The sequence below is a fragment of the Scomber japonicus genome, chromosome 5 (genome assembly GCF_027409825.1).
Source record: "Scomber japonicus isolate fScoJap1 chromosome 5, fScoJap1.pri, whole genome shotgun sequence".
NCBI classification, from domain to species: Eukaryota; Metazoa; Chordata; class Actinopteri; order Scombriformes; family Scombridae; genus Scomber; species Scomber japonicus.
In genome coordinates, this window is record NC_070582.1 from 8,391,700 (window position 1) to 8,415,021 (window position 23,322).

Genomic DNA, 23,322 nt, shown 5'->3' on the forward strand with positions numbered 1-23,322 from the left:
TGGATCAAATTAGCAAAAATAAATGAGGTTTTACAAGCGAATTTAAAAAACCGAAATATTTACTTTTCACAAATGAATCACCAGTGAGACCATGTAGAAATGTAAGCTAGGGGTCACAATATAGAATATAGAAAGCTTTATTGTCATTATATTTTACATATTATGAGATTACAGGTTCTACTCCAACAAGACGTACACACAGCTAAAAAAGATGACATAGTAAAAAAAAAGATGAGATGCAGCTATAACAGCATAATGTGGAGGCTATTGCACTTTAATAAAATAAATAGAATTACCGTAAAAACCGGTGTATAAGACGAACCTTTAACAATATTTTTTCATTGAACAGTGGGGTGCGTCTCATACACCGGTAAAATACAGAGAGAGGTTGGATCTGGATATGATTATAGGAATGTAAAAGTCCGTCCAACATTAAGAGCAACAACTTGGCCATAACTGTAAAGATAACTATGTGAGCGTCCACACTTATGGACTATAACGCCCTATAAACATCAGGGTCAAGCACACACTTACCTCCAGCTGTTTCAGCAGCTAATGAAAATAGATAGACTATTGATTACCCGTTACTGCTGAACGCTCTACAGAAAAATGTGTGTTCAACAGAAGTATTTCAAAACACTGGTTGCTGTGATGTTTCAGTATTTAAAGAAGATGTTGAAGCGTGATGTGCAAAAGTGCAACTCGGGTGCAGAACTCTATTTGCGCACAGCGACAGCTCTGATGAAGAGTTTTTGGGACTCCAGTAAGCACACAGGGACACACTGTATTAAATATGTAAAGTTACTGTGTTCTTTTAAAAAGGTTTAATTGAAACTCAACCTAAACAGAACCAGTTAACCATTACCGGACCATTAACCATCAACCCTACAACGCAGTTTCAGGTGTAATATGTGTGTTTTGGAGTATAAACATATTTATTAATGAATAGCTACTGGTGCATTCAAATAAACCAATCTTTAATAGAAAAGCATTTTCACCCCCGAAAAATAGACTGCATCTTATACACCGGAATGACTTATACAACGGTTTTTACAGTAAATAAAATGCATTTAAGATCCATTTTGTGCTAACTGGATGTAGCTATAATCTGTATTGAATGTTGTTTTTCTCATGGTTTGAACACTGTTAACTGAGCTGAACTCTACTGATCACTGTTGACTTGTCATTACAAAGTGAAAGTGAAGCTATACAGCACCCATCACAGTTGAGATTCAGTGTCTTCATTGTCAGCATACGGACAAGAGGAAGTGGACGCCACAAACATTGTGATTAATAGACAAACTACTCTTCCTCCCGAACCCAGCCGCTCTAGCTTCAGTGTCATCTGTGTGTTTTTGCTTTATTGCTCTAACCAGGCTTTGATTACTTATTGATTGGCTGCCATTTGTCACACATATGCACAGTCAATAATTCCTTGCGCTTGCTTTAGAGATCAATTATGTCACTGGCTGAACTCCCTGTGTGTTCATGACATTTAAATTGATTTAGTCAGTCGCAGCTTGCTCTCCTCTATTAGTGCGCTTACCCGTGTGTTAACCCTGACATTGCAAGATGCACTTTTTGTTGTGGCTGTTTAACAAAGCACTCGGATTGACTACATACCAAAAAAACAAAGACTAAATCCAACCATTGCAGAAGGTGTTTAGTTATTAACAATTAACATGACTCACATATTTATTGGCACGCAGCTGACTCACAAATCTGTGTGCTACTATGTTTAGTAACACCTGTCAAATCATTTCTTCAGTAATTACTCTACGCTAATTATCTTCTTAAAATCATTGTTTGCTCTGTTAACTATGACACAATGCAACGTATCAAGTGATGTCATTAACTTGCTTGTTTTTTTTTTTCCAGACAAATACTTCAAAACTCAAAAGATATTTAATTTAATATCACACAAGTCAAAGAAAAGCAGAAAATGATCACACCTAAAATTATAAAACTAAGAAATTTGGCATTTCTGATTGAAAAATAAATAAGTAACAAATATTGATGCTGATTTCTCATTTGTTGAATCACTGACAAACTGCTTCATCCCTACTAGTGTATGCACAAGACGGGTTGCTCCTAAACTAAAAAGGGCATCTTCCACTCTTCCTATCTATTTAGGATAATCCATGACATGAGAAAAACACTGCTGCACAGAGTGTTTTGTGATCCTAAAATGACACAGCCCCTTCTCAAAGCAACCATTCATCAAACGATCACAGCCCCAGGGTTGAGTGAGTTCCTTCTCTCCCCAGGCGTCACCGGCCTCTCCTGAGCTTCCCCTCCCATTGTGGCGGAGAAGGCTGGCTGTGCTGGGGCTCAGGCTAGCCTAGCACTATTGTGCAGCTGAGGAATTTGGCATGCTAAGCAGCCCGACGGGTCGCTCTCTCCCTCTCTCTCTCTCCCTCTCTCTCTCTCTCTTCCCTCTGGCTTTCTCTCACCCTGTTAGCATTATGTTAGCACCACGGTCCAAGATTGTCTTATCAGCTGTGCTAACACCAGCGGGCGGTGACAATGTGGCCGCATTCATTACACATTGGACGAGTGGAGAGCCTGGTGCCGAACTCTGCCAGGAAAACAGCGCTGGGGAAGCTAAAAGTGCACAAAAAAAGAAAAGTCATCATCTTTTTTTTTTTTTTTGGCGCCTGCTGCACTGTCAAGAGGCGGCTGTCACTGATGGCTTCATACTCAGATGCAAGAAATGTCACATGCTCTGCCCAAAAGTAGTTCATCTGTGTATTATTGATTTTACACACAGCAGGAATGCATGCTCCAACAGGTCAAAGCTAAGTTGTTAAAGTCAGTGTAGCATAATGAAAAAAAGGTCAGAGCCGCTTGTCACTGAGAGCCGAACGCTAAACTAGTAGATACTTCCTTAAATCTGTATTAGAAAGAGAGGGCCAGAGAGAGAGAGAGAGAGAGAGAGAGAGAGAGGGAGGGAGGGATAACTGGACAAAAAAATGTCAACACTGGGTCAAATCTGAGCAACCATGTGATGTCATTAAAACTATCAACATTAGTCTTGGGTTTTATTTGCTGTTATGCGCTGTAGATCACTGACAACTGTGCAAATCAATTTAATATAGTTATAATTCATTAAAGGATGCAGAAAAAGGAAAATGGGTCAATGCTATTTTAACTAAAAAGGAGATTCAACAGGACTCAAAAAAACAAAAGACACAGCTGAGTAACATTTGCTTATTATATATGTGTATCTATATATGGAAACGGGAGGCTCACAAGGGAGGAAAAGCCCACTTATAGAAGAAAAAAAAAGGAAGCGAGGCCGAGACAAATGCTTCACACTCCACTGGTCCACTGCGTTACGGCGGAGGATGGCAGATCCCAGATCCTTTAAGACCTTAAAACGACATGTGAGCGTGACATTAGTCCATATACTGTTTAAGTATTCAAGAGACAACTGAGCGACCTGAGCCACAGGCCTGCAGTGAAAAAGCTTCCTTGAGTGGAAAGATTTAAGGATGCCGAGGTCACAATAACAAATGAGACTCTGGGAGGCTGTGGAGGATTCCCAGATTATTTGTTTGATGGACTGACAAAACTGCGCTCTTGCTCATTTTTCTTTTTTTAAAAATAATTTTATATTTAGGATCTGGTTTAGTGAGAGCGAGTGAGAGTCTTGCCTCTAATTGCCGAGCAGAAATGCATATGTCAGCGTTACACTCTCCAGCTGATCAAAGTGCAGAACATCTTAAAAATGGGAAATAAGTAACCGGGACTTGTTTATAGATTTTTGTGTAAAAAAAAAAGAAAAAAAAAAAAAAGGTATCATATATTCTGTGGATATCTGAGAAGGAAACAAATAGAGTCAAAGTTCTCTCTCTTTTATTGTGTGCCGTCTGTCTATCATCGAGGCTGGCCTGTGCAGAGCATTAAGCCTACAAAAGGAAACAAAAACAAAATCTGACAGGACCATTTAAGAGCGCCGGGGGGGTTAAAATCCCGAATGTTGTCCACCTTGGCCGGTGTCCCAAAGCAAACTGTATAGCTGTGAAATTGCTGTTTACTCCCACAACTATTCAATCCTCTGTATATACATTCACAAAATGCACGCAGAGTAATAAAACCTCCAAAGTTAATCATATCTTTTAAACTATAAGACCAATTGCATAGTTTGTGATAACGGTAATAAGTACGGGAACATGCAGCTCAATCAGCACGCCAGTTTTCCTTCTCAGTCTGCTCTGCTCCTGTGTTTCGGATGAGTGGCGAGCCCAAAATGCTGTTTTATTAGCTTCTTGAGTGATTTGTCATCTGAAGAGGACTTGCAGTATTTATTCAGAGTATATAATGTTCATTTAGTCATTCTAATGAGGCAAGCACCTCAGCATTTCCCAAAATGATGCAGTGGAGAACAGAACCGATGCAATGTAAGAATACTCCTTTATAAGTAAAAGGCATGCATGAAAAATCCTGCTTAAGGTAAAAGTACTGCAGTATTATGAGTGATGTAGTATGCAGTATTACAGTAAAAGTACTGCAGTATTATGAGTGATGTAGTATGCAGTATTACAGTAAAAGTACTGCAGTATTATGAGTGTGATGTAGTATGCAGTATTACAGTAAAAGTACTGTAGTACTATGAGTGTGATGTAGTATGCAGTATTACAGTAAAATGAGTGTGATTTAGTATGCAGTATTACAGTAAAAGTACTACAGTAAAATGAGTGATGTAGTATGCAGTATTACAGTAAAAGTACTACAGTAAAATGAGTGATGTAGTATGCAGTATTACAGTAAAAGTACTACAATAAAATGAGTGATGTAGTATGCAGTATTACAGTAAAAGTACTACAGTATTATGAGTGATGTAGTATGCAGTATTACAGTAAAAGTACTACAGTATTATGAGTGATGTAGTATGCAGTATTACAGTAAAAGTACTACAGTATTATGAGTGATGTAGTATGCAGTATTACAGTAAAAGTACTACAGTATTATGAGTGATGTAGTATGCAGTATTACAGTAAAAGTACTACAGTATTATGAGTGATGTAGTATGCAGTATTACAGTAAAAGTACTACAGTATTATGAGTGATGTAGTATGCAGTATTACAGTAAAAGTAGTGATATATTATTATAAATGACATCATTATATTATTAATAGTGAAGCATCAGTGTTAGAGCAGCGTGTTACTGTTGTAGCTGCTGGAGGTGGAGCTAGTCTACACTACTTTATATACAGTTAGCTAGTAGTTCAGTCCAGTGGTTCCCAACTCAGGGGTCGGGGCCCCTCCAAAGGGTCAGTAGATAAGTCTGAGGGGTCGTGAGATGATTAATGGGAGAAAAAAAGTTCTGACTCACCTATCTGGTTTCAGTTTTTTGATTTTTTTATCCTCTAATCTTTGAGGTTTTTTTTGTGAAATATTGGATCATTTAAACATTTAAGGAAATGAAACCATGTGAGATGTTGAGATGATGGAGCTGTTAATAATTCACAGATATCCGCCCCCTCTGACCTCCCGTCTACACACTGCTTTTTGTAAGACATCAAAAATCCCTCAAAACAGGTTGAAAACCACTGATCTTATCTTTAACAATGTGTTGTATTTAAAAAGCTTGTTATATTATCCATTGTGACAAAAAGAAACTAAAGCTGTCAAATGAATGTAGTGGAGTAAAAAGTTCAATATTTCCCTCTGAAAGTCAATTAAATGCAAATATAAAGCGGTATAAAATATAGTATAAAGTAAAAGTAGTATACAATGGAAGTGCTGTTTAAGTACCTCTACTTGGGTAAATGTACTAAATTACTACTTTATGGTTAGCACAACTTGGCATTTTGGAGCACATTCAATAGAAATACAATGATATATGTTAATTAATACAACCTATGAGTAACATTACAGGGAAATCACGTAGAGTAAGGTTGTTATTAAAGCTTTTTTTTTTAAAAACAGGGAAATATTAGGGTGGATTATGGTAATGTGGGACACTTTACATATGAATCCAATATATGATATCAGCTCCTAATACCATTATGAAAGATGCTTCCTTTGTAATCAGAAGACAATTTACAGTATTAGACTCTGGCTAATAATCTGGGACACTGGCTTAGACATACTTTTAAATACAAAGCATACTTATATCTGCCAACACATTCTGAAATGTGCATATTTGGTCATTTAATTTAGTAAGCTTACACAGTCTCTATGTTCACATGTGTAATTTTAAACAATATAATTTACACAGTAGGTATATACTAGTTAGCTTTAAAATAATTAAATAGAAAACTAGATAAATGCACTGGAGCTTAGTTGTCCCACATTAGTAAATGTCCCACATTAACCCCAAATCCACCTTAACTATCACCTCAGTTAGCTTCAGCTCAAACTAACCTGTCAGATGATGCTCACCTGACACCAAACGATGCCTTATCTATTGTTTATTGTTTATGGACTCATCAACATGTTTTTCACTTCCCTCACATCTTTAAATAAAACAGGAGCTAGTCTGTGTTGAAGACTCTCTTAACACACAACAGGAGAGGAAAAGCTTTAAATATCACTTCTTCATACTTTTATTTTTATTTTTATAGTGTTTGAAACTTTTAACTTGGATGCTAAGTTAGCTGCTAAATTAAACACACACACACAAAAGAAAAAGGGACGTAAAATAAGCACGTTCGTATCTCATGGAAATAAACATATGGCTCACTTTTAACTTAATAATTATAACTTACCTGCATGATACACACTTTGAGAGACTCTGATTTAATAATTTAAAAAGTACCCAAGTAAACTGCTTTTGCTCCCTACTGCCAACTAAACCCCACAACAAGGAAGAAATGCAGGTTTTAGGTTTTATCACACGGGAAACACGCCGGACCCTAAACAGCAAACACCTCCGATATCAGCCGACCAAGAGATGTAACTTTTACACGCAGACATTTGTTGTTAAAAAAGGTTATAATTTCTCACCTTTCAGCGGTGCGGTGTTTGGAGCCATTTTTCCTGCAGCTGCATTTTTTTCCATCTACTTTGCTCAGAGGAGACGTCAGTTCCTGTTGAGGTGGTTGGATGTGGAGCTTGTGTGGTTGTGTTTTTCTGCACGGCTGTGTCTCTGTATTCAACAGATGATTAGATGGGGAAGCAGCGCCACCGTGAGGCCTAAAGAGGGCAGTGTCAAAATAAATGAGCATGTTTTAGCAGGACTGTCACTGAAGCACACATCTATAAAGTGCATTTGATCTTTTTTCTATTTATTTATTTATTATATGTCTTTATGTTCTTTTCTTGTGTAGTGCTTGGTATATGCCATCTCTTTAGTTGTAAAACACTAAAACACAAATGATTTCTTGTATGACAGGTGCTATGCAAATAAAGTTATTATTAGTGTTGTTGTTGTTAGTAGTAGAAGTAGTAGTAGTAGGCTAGTAATAGGAGTAGTAGGCTAGTAGTAGTAGCGGTAGTAGTAGTAGGACTAGTAATAGGAGTAGTAGGCTAGTAGTTGTACTACTAGTAGTAGTAGTAGACTAGTAGTAGTAGTAGTAGGCTAGTAATAGTAGGAGTAGGCTAGTAGTTGTACTACTAGTAGTAGTAGTAAACTAGTAGTAGTAGTAGAGGTAGTAGTAGTAGGAGTAGTAGTAGTAGTAGTGGTATGCTAATAATAGGAGTAGTAGTAGTCGTATTAGCAGCAGCAGTAGTAGTAGTATTAAGAGGAGGAGGGGGAGTACTACTAGTAGTAGTAGTAGAAGTAGAAGTAGTAGGCTAGTAATAGGAGTAGTAGGCTAGTAGTTGTACTAGTAGTAGTAGTAGGAGTAGGAGTAATAGTAGTAGTAGGACGAGTATCAATGTCATTATTATTGTTATATTAGTGGTAGTAGTAATAGTGGTTGTACTAGTAGTAGTTGTAATAGTCATAGTAGTAGTATCAATGTACCACTTTGAACAGCATTTCTTGTATGAAAGGTGCCATACAATTAAAGTAAATTATTATTATTAGTAGTAGTAGTAGTCGTATTAGTAGTAGTAGAAGTAGCAGCAGCAGCAGCAGCAGTAGTAATAGTAGTAGTACTTGTAGTAGTACCAATGTACCACTTTGGATGGCATTTCTTGTATAAACAGTGCTATACAATTATTATTATTGTTATTATTATTATTATTATTATGTAATTAACTTTTTTATCAATTTTTTTATTATTTATTTATTTCATCCACAGATTACTCCGTACAGGAGATGAAAACCATAAACAGACCTAGTCTTACTATAAAACAGAGTGAAACAAAGACAAGTCAAATTACATTTCTTCAGCTCACTCTCCTTATTTTCACTTCCTTCGACATCTAAAAACTCATAACTTTGTGAACAAATAAACACTTTAAAGTCTGTAGCAAGAACCAAGGGGTTCATAGGATACAATACTCTTACTCGACAAAGTCTGATCTCAGTGGTGATATAATTTTTGCAATAATAAAATTTAGCAAAAATAACATATAACAAAACAATTTCAACACTCACAGGGATCAATCTGCTGCATAATTAGGACTTCTACTTTTGATCATTTCAGTACATTTTACTGATTATAATTATGTACCTTTGTAGGATTATATTAGTAACAGAATATCTTTTACAACGCTGTAATGGACAGATTAACAATTGTACATAGTACAAACATAGTAACATTATGCACCAAAGTAATATTAGTGTTGTGTCAAAGCCCATTTCTGCCAATATGATGAAAAAAAAAAATCCTGTAAATCAATATAATGAGAAACTTTCTGAAAATATTGACTTAGTATCTCAAAATAATGAGATACTAATAGGTCATAATAAGATAATAATAAGTTTTTTTTTTGATAGTATCATTATTTTGAGCTACTAAATCATTATTTTGAGATAGTATCATTATTTTGAGCTACTAAGTTATTATTTTGAGATACTAAGTCATTATTTTTAGTTACTAAGTCATTATTTTGAGATAGTATCATTATTTTGAGATACTAAGTCATTATTTTGAGATACTAAGTCATTATTTTGAGATACTAAGTCATTGTTTTGAGCTACTAAGTAATTATTTTGAGATAGTATCATTATTTTGAGATACTAAGTCATTGTTTTGAGCTAAGTCATTACTTTGAGATAGTATTATTATTTTGAGTCATTATTTTGAGATACTAAGTCATTGTTTTGAGATACTAGGTCATTATTTTGATATGCTAATTCATTATCTTGAGATACTAAATCATTACATTGAGACAGTTTCTCATTATTTTGAGATAATAAGTCATTATTATGAGAAAGTTTCTCGTTATAATAATTCAATTTTTCATCTCACTGGCTTCCACATATTAGTCATACACCAATATAAACTATAAAAACCTGTTGCTCTCTCTCGCTCTTACATCAAACACTAACTCCGCCCTCCCTGGGGTTGACGGAGCGCCACGTACAGTTTGTCTCAACGCACCTTTAAGCCAGCATGTTGACACTTTTATACACTTTGATTGACAGCTCGTGCGACCAATCAGCTCTCAACGCGACTGTTTTGCAGCGCGAATGTATTCTTCTAACCAATGAGGACGGGTGAGGGCGGGGCGTTGCCATGGTCACCGCAGCCCCCCTTTTTTTCTCTTCTCTGTACGTTGTGGCTATATAGGAAGCTTGTGTTGCTGGTGGATGACAGCAGCTACAAACAAGCTCCGGTGAAGCTCTTTGGAGTCGCTTTGAGGAGGAGAATTAACGATAAAGCTCAAAGTAAGTGTTAGTTTATAAACGAGCTATTTCACAGCGAAAATGACAAATTATTGCAGTTTTACAGTTCATGCTGAAGCTTGTTTTGTAGCTTTTTCGTCTTTTATCTATACGGGGATAATGAATTGTCTCTCCTGCACTAAAGATGCCTATTCAATACATACACAGCGTCAGCACATGTGTTTGTCGTGAATCAGAGCTACAGGTTTAACTCTGTTCTAGATAGAGGGTTGTTTTAAAAGCAGGTGTTTAAAGTAAAGCTTGCTGTGTCTTTATACAGCAAACACTAAGTGCTGCAGAGTCTTGTGCTTTTCAGATTAAGACAACTTGCATAACATCATCATCCCATACTCCCCTAGGTGAAGTTGTAGCTTGTAGCTTTAAAAAATGTAAGGTGTTGCCTTTTGTACAAATAATGCACCTGTCCACTCTGCACTAACCACAAGAACTTTTTCACTTTATCATGATTTACTTAACTAATCCTTTTTTCTTTTTTTTTGGTACCCAAACAGATGGTGATATTGAAGAGTAAATCCTTGCTGTTGCTGCTGAGCTTGTGTTTGTGTGTCCAGTCTGTGCCTATAAGCGTTGACAAGAACAAAGAAAAGCCAAAAGAAGAGGAACTGGAAGCACCCCAGAGTGCTGTGAGTCATGCAGATGGTGTCATGCTCAGTTTGCTACAGTTAGATAGGTAGATAGAGAAAAATGTATATTCATACATGTGTTTGCTAGCTAATTGCACATCCAAATTAAGGGGTTAATTTGGCTCACAATCTCTCATAAAAAGTGCTGTTTTATATGAAGTGGTTAAAATGCAATTCATAATATTTGCTCTAAACAAACAAGAGCGCTATCAGCAGCATTTCCAGTCAACTAGAAACAGTTAAGTGAGCCACAAGTTACATCTTAACAACGTTAAATGTAAATTATATCCTGTTAAATAACAGTCATTGATGTGTGCTTTCATTATGTGCTTTAGGACACTGGGCTGCACTACGACCGCTACCTCAGGGAAGTCATTGAGTACCTAGAGAAAGACCCTCACTTTAAAGAAAAGTTAAAAAATGCCGACATGGAGGACATCAAGGTACAGCCCGTTATTTTGTAAACTGTTTGTTGACATGAGCACTTTGTACTGAACTGACGCGTGTGTTGTTTTTATGATTGCAGCAAGGCAAACTTGCCAAAGAGTTGGACTTTGTCCATCACAATTTTCGGACCAAGCTGGATGAACTGAAGAGGGAGGAGATGAACAGGCTGCGGATGCTCCTCAAAGCCAAACATGACATCCAGGAGGGGAACGGTAAGAAGCCGTCATGCTTCGTTGTCTTATTGAAGTTGCACAAGAAATGTTTTAACAAGAAATGTAGACATGGTGCTTCTTAGACACAGGAACATGATGTAATACACCACTATCTTCAGCCAGCCGTAACTTCCTGTGTCCACTGAAAACTGCTGAATCAAAGGTTCAGTGAATGTAATTAAGAGCATATAAAACAAGGAGTGCGAGTGCAGTGACGTCACGGTGCATTAGCTGCGAGACATACGGTGTCCCACTAAATACACACAGCAAAATCCATTGACAACATTACTAGAGTTACATTTACTTTTACTTAACTCGTTTCCTGAGTAAATTTAAGCAGTGGCTAAAGTAAACAGATGCTGTGCACATAGGGAGCCAGTGAGTTAGTTCTAGTTCTATGTGGATTCAATCTCAATTAGTAATAAACTAAACACTTGGTCAAACAGAATTTATTCAGTCAAATAAAACAGTTCCATGTTTCTTTAACCTCCCTTGCAGGCCGGACAGTGGACCACCAGGTCCTGCTGAAACAGTTTGAGCACCTCAACCATGTAAACCCACACACTTTCGAGGTGGAGGACCTGGACCGCCTCATCAAATCGGTATTGGCAGATGTGGAATAACACCATAAAACTGATCTTAACTGTGGTTGATCTGACTAAGCAGCTATAGTAGCAGCAGCCCCTCACGTGAGAGTTTGCTGCTCCAGAGTGAATCCACAGTAACTCATGAACTGCATCCAAATAAAAGCTGACTGTATTTTTTTTAGGAGTGAGGTCAAGATCAAACATAGCCTAAATTATCCCTTGCTGTGACTGCTGATTAAAGTGTAATGTCTGTTTTAGGGATGACTCACTTCAGAAGGTGTTGTAGCTTCAAGGGATGATGGCTAGCTCACATAACTGGAAATTTTACAACCTGCCACATACACACAGAGCAGACACATAGTTTTTAGTGTAACCAGTCTTCCTTTGGAATTTCTTTAACATTTTTAGACTTATTCTGTTTCGTTAGTTTTTAGGCTATTCTCGCATGTTAGGAGCACTTTCACAAAGTTAATATTACCATTAACTATATTCTTTAAACTTCCTATGAGCTCTCTAGTGTTGCTGCTGTATAACAGTCATACATATTATCACAATAGAGAACACTTTGCCTCATATTATCCCTATAACCGGGATGAATGTGCCTCCAGAGAATTACAGGTGAAGAACAATCATTCACTCTTTCCTGCTGACTCACACGTTGGCTGCATTAACCAGTCCGGCCTTTTCCAATTTTTAGATGAAATGACATGGAGGCTTTTACAGCCTTGTAACCTTTGTTGGAGAGGGCTGATTCGACAGAGGTAAAATCGCTATCAGGTTTGAGTGACCACTACTTTTGTTCAGGAAGTCAGTTTACTGGTGGAATTGTGTGTGTACAATCAGGGTTTGCATGTCTCTCTGGTTTTACACTGCAGTTTAAAGTCATTTGCATGTAGATCCTTGAAATATGTCCTGTTATTTTTGTTCTACAGTCGTGCATTTATTATTTAGGCTTAATGAGTGTTTGCTTTGTGTGTGCGATTCATACCAGGTGAGTATCTGCAGGGCTGTAGAATTAAAAAAAAACACCTGTAAGTTATTCTAACTACAGTCAGCTTAATTCAGACTAACAGTGATCACTAAGTATAGACTGCACTTTTCAGTTTGGTATGATCAAACATGTATATTTATAAACATCTAAGAAAAAAACTACCTAATTAATATCACTGGTTATCATTTGAGAATAACTGTATGCCCTCCAAAGGAAAACAACAGCTTTTGGATTTCATATAATCAATTTCATCCTCTACTGTAGCAACACTATGGTTTTTACTCTCAGTTTTACTGCTGCTGATTGGCTTTGAAGGGCAGAACAGAAGTATACAAGTACTTCATCAACACATATTAGACATATCGGTATTAAACAACTGGTGTGATCTGCACTGCATGAGCTAAACACAAAGAGCATGTTTGTCTGATATAAAAATTCATACAGTCAAGCAGTTTGCTTTATACTTGAATAAATTCCAGAAAGCTGTACAAATACAAGCCATTTAGTTAGTTTTAATCCCCTGTTTCAAATTGTTTGTCTGTTTCTAAGGCCACAAACGACCTGGAGAACTTCGACAAGGGTCAGCACGAAGAATTCAAGAGGTACGAGCTGATGAAGGAGCATGAGAGGAGGGAACGTCTAAAGACGATGAGTGAGGAGGACCGCGTAAAGGAGGAGCAGCACTACGAGGAGTTGAAGAAGAAACATGCTGACCATCCTAAAGTTAACCACCCTGTAAGTCATAACATAGACTGTAACTGATTTAATTAAGTAGCATTTAGCTGTTACGGTTAGTTTTGTTTCTCAGTCATATTTTAGATTATTAGTTTGAGTCTAAGATACTGGGATGGACAAGCATTTTAAAAGGTAGTAGAAGTTGTGTTATTTGGATATTGTTGTGATGGTTAATAGAAATGAAGATGAGCAGCACTTTTAACCAACATTTGAAGATGATGATGAGATCATATTTGACATTTTAAAGGAAATACATTTATATCAATGCAAGAATAAATGATAAGGTTAAAGAGAATGATGTAGTATGTATAGAAACCCTGAATCCTGTGTGGCTATGTGCAGGGCAGTCAGGACCAGCTGAAGGAGGTTTGGAAGGAGTCAGACGGTTTGGACCCACAAGACTTTGATCCCAAGACCTTCTTCAAAATGCACGGTAACCACAGACACCATATTTATGTCAAAAGAGCCAAAAACAAGTGTAGTAATCAGAGGTTTTGTTCACTCTTATCTCCCAGTTCTGAATCTAGCATTCAGGGATAGGTTCACAGTTTTTACAAGTCTGTCTTAAAATAACAATCAGGTGCCTACATAAACACTGAAACAGGTTTTGCTGGCTGTTACAGTCAATCCAATAAAGTGGATATCTTTATTAGTTCATATTTCCCTTATGTTTCAACAACAGTGTTTCCTTGTTGAGCTGCAGTGGAAGTGTAGTAACAAAAGTAACTGTAATGTTGAAAGATAGGGACTTGATTTGACTAATTTGGATGACTGAAGCTTCATATTATCTTCAAATAAAACCTTTTATATGCATTTTTGCACAGAACGAGGCTTATGGCTTTTGCCCTCCATCATTTAAATAGAAAATGCATTATAAAGAGATCTCTTAATGGTCAGTGGACACCTACATCTTGTTTTAGGACAGACTTGAATCATTGCAACCCCGAGTCTAGTTTTGGGATGACCTTTACTCTACATAACAGTGGTTCAAGCTGCACATACAGTACTATAAAGCCTGACATTGTTGATACACAAGTAATCTGATATGCCTGTGACCAAATTGTGCATTTCTGTCTCTTTGTGCTGCAGACACAAACGGTGACGGTTTCTTTGACGAGAGCGAGCTTGAAGCACTCTTCACTAAAGAGGTATTTATGTCTCACCGTCCTGGTTCTGTATGTTTTAATCAATATTTTAATTTAAAAAAGTCTCTGAGGTAAATTTGCTGCTTGTGTTTTCAAGCTTGAGAAAGTTTACGACCCCAAAAATGAAGAAGATGACATGGTTGAGATGGAGGAGGAGAGGCTGCGAATGAGAGAGCATGTCATGAATGAGGTAAGTCTGATATGGAGTTTGTCTCATGTTTATTATTAATACAGTAATGATGAGTCTTTATCAGGCCCCACAAGCGATGCAGGCATCCCTGTTAGTAAAAAGATTATTTTTAAATTATAGATTTAATACTTTTAAATACCAGAATGTAGTTCTGAATGCATTGCCCTTAAGTGTGGTGTACTGGTGTCTGAAACATCATGTTTAGGTTAAAAACGTCTTAATTTCTTTCCACATTGTCCTTCCAAGCAGCACCAAAATCAGACCAGCAGTGGGCAGTTGTAGCAAATGATTAATGATGAAGACCACCTATTGTCCCTGGAGTTAATTAACATGTGTTGATGTTCAGGTGGACACCGATAAAGACAGACTTGTGTCGATGAACGAGTTCATTGCCGCCACCAACAAGGATGAGTTCCTCGAAAAAGATGAGTGGCAGGTAAGAAATCATTTGGGGACTTATTCTAAACTAGTTGACTGGTTAAGTAATAAAATAGAAGTTGTACAAATGCAAAGTAGTTTAAGACATTTTTAAGATCACATATCCATACTTGACGGACTTCATCAGAAATTTCAGCCTATTATTCATACAATTCATTGCGTTTTACTATTCCTTGCCTCTCCCTCTGCCTCCACAGACGTTGGATCAAAACAGCCCATACACCGAGGAGGAGCTGAAAGAGTACGAACAGCACCTGGCCAATGAGGCGAACGACATCAGCCAGAAGTCAGTCGATCTGCAGAAACAGAGGGAAGAGCTCGAAAGGAAACAGGAAGAACTGAATGCTCAGAAGATGGGCCTACAGCAGGTTAATTAACAAAATATATATCAAATATTTTAGGAGTGTAGAAGTGTATTCACAGGTGGAAGACAGTCAAGAATCAGGATTTCCTCCTTTTTGATATTCCTTTGCAGTCTCTTCACAGGTGCAATGGATAAAGAACTGTAATAACCATAGTTACCTACCCTTCATATGACCATAAATAATTTATGGTTACACATATGCATGATTTGTTGGCATGTGAACTATGTACTTCCTTGTAAGATGAATCTATTTATATCACAGCTTGTTAGACAACATATTGTGAAGTACTTATTTAATCCTTTTAAAAATGTGTCCTGGAGATTTGTGTGCATGCGAAAAATGCTTTTTAATCTTAAACTCAAATTGAGCAGCGATTCCCACTTATTTTGTGATGCTTTAATATTTTTTTTTCTCCTTTTTTCTACTTAGGCAGTAGAAGAAATTGAAAGGTTAAAAGCCCAAACAGTCCAACGTAAGTATCACACTGCAGTGATTATATTCTTGTGTTCCTAATTATATTTAGCCAAGGAGTTTTAAAGAACATTTACATTTACATCAACCATCACACAGTTAAAAGAAGTCTTAGAAAAGTCTTAAAATGTCTTAAATTTAGTTTCTGATATTCAAGGTCTAAAAAATTAAGGCATTACATTTGATTTGAGCTGGGGTAGAGTGAATGAGCATGATTATATTTGTTCAGTTTATCATTATTTTCTGATTATATCACATAAACCAAATAATCAACTTATTAATTAAAGTAAAAAATAATCAGAAGTTGGAACTATATTGAAACTAATCATTAGTTGCAGTCCTATATAAATTACTTCAAACTGAGCTCTATTTCAACCCCACTATAACAGTAAAATCCAGCTTTTGCATTATTATATGTCTGAGCAATGGTATTTTTTTTATTAAAGAGGTATTAAAAAGGTCTTAAAAGTCATTAAATTTGTGCAGATACCCTGAGATAGATTCACATTTTTTTAGTGTCTGTGGTCGATCTTCAGTATTTGTCCCTCTGTCAATACAGCGTGTGGAAAAGAAATCTTCCTGAAGTAATTTCAGTGAAAGAGCTCAGGGACAAAACCCACAGTCCTCATTCAGTACGAAAACTGAAACGTTCCAAAGTTCAGACAGATCAAGTGGGTATTATCCAATCCCACGGTCTAGAGGAGCTTTGTTTAACGCAGGCTGCTGAAGGAATCTGAACCGCCTGTATGAACAGCAGGAACAATTACAGAGATTACTAACTCTCTCTATGGACATGTGGGCCTGTAAGTAGTGTTTTAAATGACAAGGGTGGAGAGTTTCTGTGTTTTTAGTGCAAATCTCATACGCTGAGCCAAACAAACAATGACTTGAACTATTCAGGAGACTGAAAATGTGATCGCTGCTATTACTCTTTGGAGCTGTTTCTAAACAAAACAAAGGAACATGTGACCCAGAGTGGCATCCAGTGCGGCTCACTCACGGGGTTTTCATAGTTTTCGGACAGCAACAGATTTATCAGGCTTTGGATACAGGCACAACACTTTTAAAAAGGGAGTTCATTGTTGGTTTGGATCTGCACACATCGGTATGTTTAATGACAACAAGAAAAAAAGATAAAATCGCCATCTTCTTTAAGACAGACTTGAAAAAATGTTAAAACCTTTTAAAGGTGCAGTGTGTAGAATTTACTGGCATTTAGGACTTGTCAGAAAAGGGGGATCATTTTCACAAGTATGTTTTTAATTAGTGTATAATCACCTGAGAATAAGAGTAATAGTGTTTTCATTAGCTTTTTAGAATTAGCTCTTTATATCTACATAGGGAGCAGAGTTTCTACAGTAGCCCAGATGGGACAAACCATACACTGGTTCAAGATAGGGCCTTTTTTTTTTTTTTTTTTTTCAGTTTTACAGCCACCATAGATTCTCCTACACACTTTGAAAAGGGGGTGGTATTCTCTTCTTAATGCACCGTTGTACTCCTGAAGTATGGGTTGCAAATGGGGAAGTGAAAATTCAAATTTCTACAGATGAATGCTACAGCATCAGCTTGTTGATCATGTAAACATAACTCATCAACTTATAACAATATGTTTTTCTCTTGCAGAGCCGGACGCTCCCGTAGCTGAAACTGTAGCACAAGTCGTACCAGGAAACAATCAGCCGCTGCCCCCTGGCCACCAGCAGCAAGGTGTACCAATGCCAGGACACTCTTAGCAGGCCTCACCCCTCCCCTCTGTGTGCTGTTTGTGTGCCCGTGAGCCTGCACGTGTGTTTGACTTGTCATGATTCAAATTTCCATTTTTTGGGTTTTTTTGCTTTTGGATTTTTTTTTTAAAACACCATTAGTCTAAATTTTAGGAGAACATGAAAAAAAATCTGGTTTCAGATTTAGTGCCAGTTGCCCCATCACGCCTTCCCGTAGCTGGCCCATTCGGCTCGAAATGTAGAGCTGGTCCAGTTTTCTTTGTGGACAATTGACCCCATTTAAAAGAAAGAAAAAAAAAAATCTTTGATCACAACAAAGACTCTGTTCTCCGTGGGAAGTGCTTTGGGGTGAAACGGGGAGGGCTCTTTGCCTGATGAGCGAATGTTTTGTTTTATGTACACTGTAGCTTATTGTCACTGATACTGTCCGTCAGAGGAAACACTTTGAAAATGATTTATTTATTCAGGTAAATACAGCTGATCACTTAGGCTGAAAAAAAAAAGAATGTCATTAATGTGACTTGAAAGTTTCTGCAGCGCTGCTGGTGATAATTGCTGTTTACAGTAAAAAATGTGATTTACTGAGAAGAGCATAACTGAAACCATGAAGTAATGTTTTCTGTAATAAGACTAAGATTTGACCATGTTCATTTTTGTTTTTGTCTTGGAGGTTTTGTTTTAAAATGTAATGCTTTAAATCCGTTTAGGTGTTACAAACAATAAGCTATCAGCCAATATTTGAAAATCTGAATAAGTTTATCCTGTAATACCTCTCAATTGTTTTGTAATTTCCTTAAAGGACTCAAAACTGTAACATTTACACATAATTCTTCTCAATATCATCATTTTATTTCATGCTGTTATAATATTAAACAAACTACTCTACTATTTCTTTTTTTTACAATGCCTGTTCCTCCATAAAAATGCATATTTCTTAGGCTCCTGTGGACGACATAATTGAAGAACATATTTAGTTTACAGATAGATTTAGATATATATTTAAATCTTTTAATATAATAGAGTTGGTGTTGGACTGTCTGGATTCTGAGGTGGTTTTGTGTGTGCGTTGTGTTTGTGTGTCAGTGAATGTCTTTTTTTAATGTTATGTTTAGGATATGTTTAGTTTATTTATATTTTATTCTGTACAACACTGTAAATTAAACAGAAACTCCGACTTAATAGAATTACTGTATGGTCAAATACGGACTAGTTAAGATTAACACAACAGATTAAATACAAAGATTTTCTATTTTTTCTTTTGAGGGTTTGAAGTTTGATTTAATTTATTTTTATTTCATTTTTTTGTCCCTTTCAAAAAGTAGAAAAGCAAAATCTGTCCACTGCCCAACTTTCTATGTAGTAAATTGAGCCACGTGTTGTGTGATGTTTGAATGTTGAGATTAAAGTGAATGAGCTTGCAAGTTTAAGGTCTTCGTCTCTTTTTTTAATAACACACATTGACTCACAGATTGTCTAAAACACAATTATATTCAAACCACATTAAAAATGTTAAAATCTTATGGAAACGGAGAGTTCGGCACTACAGACCTAGGTCAATGTGTGTGTCAATTAAAATAATTCATGGGTGGAGATTCAGCTTCGTCCATATGAGTCGTTGAAGCGCTCGATGAGGTAGGCGCCAGCTGTAACAGGAGGGTATTTGTTGGAGCCGTCAATGCAGGTGATCAGAGCCTCGTCATCCGGCTGGACGAAGAAAGCCAGAGACTGACGTGTGCTGGAGTCACCAGCAGGGGGCAGCAAAACTCTGTGGCGCTGAGGAGCAGGAGAATAAACCACTTCACATACTATACTCAATCTCTGTGTTAATTGATAGTCACATTGTAGTAAATGTTATTACCCATGTCATCATGAATATTGTCTTTTAATAGCTATAAATAAAATCAATTCTAAAAGCAGCAGGTAGACGGTGTAATGTGACCAGGCTTCCCATCTCACAGCAAAATCCTGGCAGCAGAGTTTTGGATGAGTTTGAGGCAGATGAGAGTTTTAACATTCTTATCTAAACTAAGGTTTTGAGTTTTTGAGTGAGACAGAGAACTAAAACTATTTGGAATGTGGGAGTTTTTACTATCTTGACCTTGTGTTCAGTATCTCTTGTCAGTGTTTAGCTGCAGGAAGTTTTGTCCACTTGTGGATGTTTTAAGGCAATTCAGTGTGTAGTCTGATATGTGTCTTTATGTTTACTTTTCCATTTGCAATGATTTCTAGGTACTTGAGATGGGGCTGAAAAATCAAAAATGATTAAAATGAGACTTGAGGAGACCTGTTGAGCTTAAAATATTATAAAGCTCTGATTGAGAAAAAACATGTCTGTTCTTCTTTGTCACCTTTGTGCTCTTGCAATGAAAAAAATACATTTTCACACAAGCGTTTCCATAGATAAAACTCTCTCTGGTCTCAACTCACCACAGAGACAAACTGGTCGCTGGTCCAGCACTGCATCAGGTCAGCGATGTTGACGAGGACAGCTCCGGGGATGCTGGGAGCATTGATGAACTCACCTGAACGCCTTCGCACCTGAGGGTCAATACAAGAGTCAAAATCATGGATAACATGTCTAGTTGTTTCTTCAACAGCAGCAAAAATCCATCCCAAATTTACAGTTTGGTAACCTCGATATTAGAGACAAGGGATAAATTAAGATTATGAAAACTGAGGCTTGTGTTATAAACTTAACAAAAAAGAGCAAAAGCAACACCTGAAGTAATCGTAAGGCTTCAGTTAGTGGGAAATTGCAATATGTGGTAAAACAGTAAAAGACAAGTAGAGTAAAACAAAGAGAGAGCTGGAAAACAAAGGTAAAAAAAAAATATCTTCATAAATTGCCCATTTATAAAAAGCAAGTTGAGCATCCAGAGTGGTGAACATGTTCGCAGTGTTACCTGCAGACCCTCGGAGCCCTGGAACAACAAGGTGATGCTGCCATAGTCTGAATGCTCTCCACATCGCAGCTGACCCTCCTTCGCCTGCTCGCTGTTCACTGGAGGGTAGTACAGAGACCGCAGCGTCGAACCGTTGCCATCGGCTACGGGAGACACAACAGAACTGTCACAGATCGCTTCATATGACAAGAGTTTAAGATTTAGTCAGATACTGTCAGGTATATTAGTTTAGATCATGGGTGATCATGGGCAGGAAGGAAGGAAGGAAGGAAGGAATGAAGGAATGAAGGAAGGAAAAGAAGGATGAAAAGGAAGAGTAGACAGGAAGGAAAGACGGAAGGAATAAAGGAATGAAGGAATGAATGAATGAAGGAAGGAAGGAAGGAAGGAAGGAAGGAAGAAAAAGAAGACAGAAAGGAAGGAAGGGAAGATGTAAGGAAGGGAGGAATAAGTTAAGTGTGCCGGATCAGACCCCTCGGAGGGCCGGATCTGGCCCACAGGCCGCATGTTTGACATCCCTAGTTTAGATGATCAGCGGTTCTTCCACTATCCTAGTATTAGTCAGAAATTCTGCTCCTGATCTTTATATTATCTTTATTTCATTTATTTAAGTCTTTTCTCATCTCTCTTTTTCATTTGTAGAGAAATCTTCAACAGTTACTACACTTTGATAAATCTTCAGTTGATTCATTTAGCTTTTCTAAATAACATAAATGTGTCCAAATACCTTCAGTTATGTTTCCAAAAGTCTGATATTAACTTCCTTTACTGACAAAGCAGGATAAACACGATGCTGCTGAGTGAGAAGTCTGTTGGCTCATGACGGCCTCATGTGTGACCTCAGCTGTGAGGAACCTGAACAGAAAAAGCTTCATGCACTTCTATCTAACTATCAACAATGTGCTCTTACAGCTTCATCCCAGTCAACAGTCGTCTATTGTACAACAGCAGCAGTGAGTGTGTGGTGTGTGCTGAGGTGAACATACTTCCTATTAAACGATGAGCACCAAGAAACACCTCGGGGTCCAGACCCAGACTGTGGGCCATCACCCTCAGCACCCGCAGACTCAGCTCCGTACAGCGATGGAAGAAAGACGTCTGGATCTCCTGGAAGCCTTTCACAGCTTCGGCTGACGGCCATTTCTATAACAGAGAGGAACGTAGTCAGAGCGAGACTAATACTGGATTTAATAAGGCAGATATTGAGATTTGAAAGTAAAAAAATTAACAATACATCGCCCTTTTAAAAGTTATATGTTTCCAAGCTTAAACATAACATGAACCAATATTTTTAGATGGGGATTCCCTCTAAATCCTCTAAATTTGGATGGAAAAAACAACTATTTGGCATTTCTGTACCACAATTTCTTGTTATATACAGTACATATAGATACCAATAAATCTGTTATAAAATAATATTATCTGTAGGGTTATGATTAATGATTATCTTCATCATAAATAAATAATTTACTTAATATTTTTTGCTTAATCCATCGGTTGTTTAACAGTTTAAAACCCAAAGACATTGAGTTTTCCACCACAGAAGAAAAAAATAAAATAAATAACATATAATTTTTTTTTATTATTCCTTACATTTGAGAAGCTTGGACAAGAATATGTTTTGTACTTTTGCTTTAAAAAAAAAAAGATAATTATTTTATTTTGAAAAATTGTCACTAATTCATTATCTGCAGCTCTGATCGGTGGATAATGTTTATAGGTTGGGCTTCAAATGGCACAGATAATAAATAAAGATAATACATCTTTCTATGGTGCAATAACATCAATAAAAAAAACTAGAGCTTGCACTTTGACCCCCAAACTGATAAACCACAGCTGGATCAATCTGTCCTCTGGGTGACTAAACACTCAGTACATCTGCTTAGTATGAAATGTATGATAGTGAGTCATTATTACGATGTCAGGGTGCAGTGAAGCAGTGTTGAACGCCTCCTTTAGATCTCCAGGTCGACTTGGATTCAACCTGAAAAGTAGTTTTACATAAATAAATAAATAAATAAGGAGCAAATTTATAACTATAACTTTGCAATAAATTCGGCACAGAAGGAATTAGGCGTGTTTCCTACCTCTCAGTCTCCAAAGACACCCAGCCGTGGTTCAGATTATTAGGGAAGGTTTTCCTGCTAAAGGGTTTTTTCTCTTCATCTGTCTGCAGAAAGAATTTCTTGGCTACGTCCATGACATGATCAACCTGTGCAAACACACCGAGACATAAACATAAACACACAAAAAAAGATGAATTTCCCCTCTTTTCAAATCCACTGCATGCATGATCTCTAACTTCCCCTCGCTCTTTTTTTACCTCCTCCTGGACAATCCCGGTGTTTTTCAGAAACACAAATCCAACATCTGTGAATGCTGTTTTCATTTCTTTGCTCAAATTTTGCAACTGCCCATCAGAAACTTCTTTCTTACTCAGGCTGCACGCGCCGAAATCCACCACTGGGATGATCATATTTCTTTATTAAAAAACAAAATCCAAAAGTGTCGAAATGTAGAGTTTCGGAATATAAGGATGAAACACACCTTGCGTAAAGCATGAGGATTAAAAAAGTTGCTGTCAGCTATTGCGACCGCTGTCTGCAGAGTCATGTGACTTTCCCCCAGCCAATAGAAAAAGATCTCTTAATGATACAAAATTGCATAACAGTCATCTCACCTTTGGATGCAGGTGTTAAAAGGTGACCAACAATAAGTGATCTCCACACAGTTTTTAATC

General features: G+C 37.2%; 3 protein-coding genes across 5 annotated transcripts in view; 1 reads left to right on the forward strand and 2 right to left on the reverse strand.

The window, feature by feature from the left end:
- Positions 1-7,040, reverse strand: part of pik3c2a (phosphatidylinositol-4-phosphate 3-kinase, catalytic subunit type 2 alpha) — a 52,263-nt gene extending 45,223 nt beyond the window's left edge. For both annotated transcript variants that reach the window (XM_053319042.1, XM_053319043.1), the window contains exon 1: positions 6,955-7,040. The gene's annotated coding sequence lies outside the window, so the exon portion shown is untranslated. The remainder of the gene's footprint in view (positions 1-6,954) is intronic.
- Positions 7,041-9,632: 2,592 nt separating this feature from the next.
- On the forward strand, positions 9,633-19,100 carry LOC128358345 (nucleobindin-2-like). Of its 2 annotated transcripts, none has more exons than XM_053318586.1 (13): positions 9,633-9,730; positions 10,240-10,371; positions 10,707-10,814; positions 10,898-11,030; positions 11,529-11,632; positions 13,158-13,343; positions 13,686-13,776; positions 14,433-14,491; positions 14,586-14,678; positions 15,025-15,114; positions 15,314-15,484; positions 15,911-15,953; positions 17,579-19,100. In XM_053318586.1, exons 2-13 carry the CDS (start codon positions 10,240-10,242, stop codon positions 17,686-17,688), a joined length of 1,320 nt encoding a protein of 439 aa, XP_053174561.1. In that variant the 5' UTR covers positions 9,633-9,730; the 3' UTR covers positions 17,689-19,100. The 2 variants fall into 2 exon arrangements, with proteins under 2 accessions (XP_053174561.1, XP_053174562.1); XM_053318587.1 differs by having other exon boundaries at positions 9,716-9,734.
- Positions 17,817-23,201, reverse strand: si:dkey-10o6.2 (uncharacterized protein LOC100124608 homolog). The gene is made up of 7 exons (XM_053318589.1): positions 22,906-23,201; positions 22,670-22,794; positions 22,500-22,566; positions 21,569-21,725; positions 20,583-20,725; positions 20,107-20,217; positions 17,817-19,452 (listed from the first exon to the last, which is right to left on the reverse strand). Exons 1-7 carry the CDS (start codon positions 23,056-23,058, stop codon positions 19,273-19,275), a joined length of 936 nt encoding a protein of 311 aa, XP_053174564.1. The 5' UTR covers positions 23,059-23,201; the 3' UTR covers positions 17,817-19,272.
- Between the last annotated feature and the right edge of the window lie 121 nt (positions 23,202-23,322).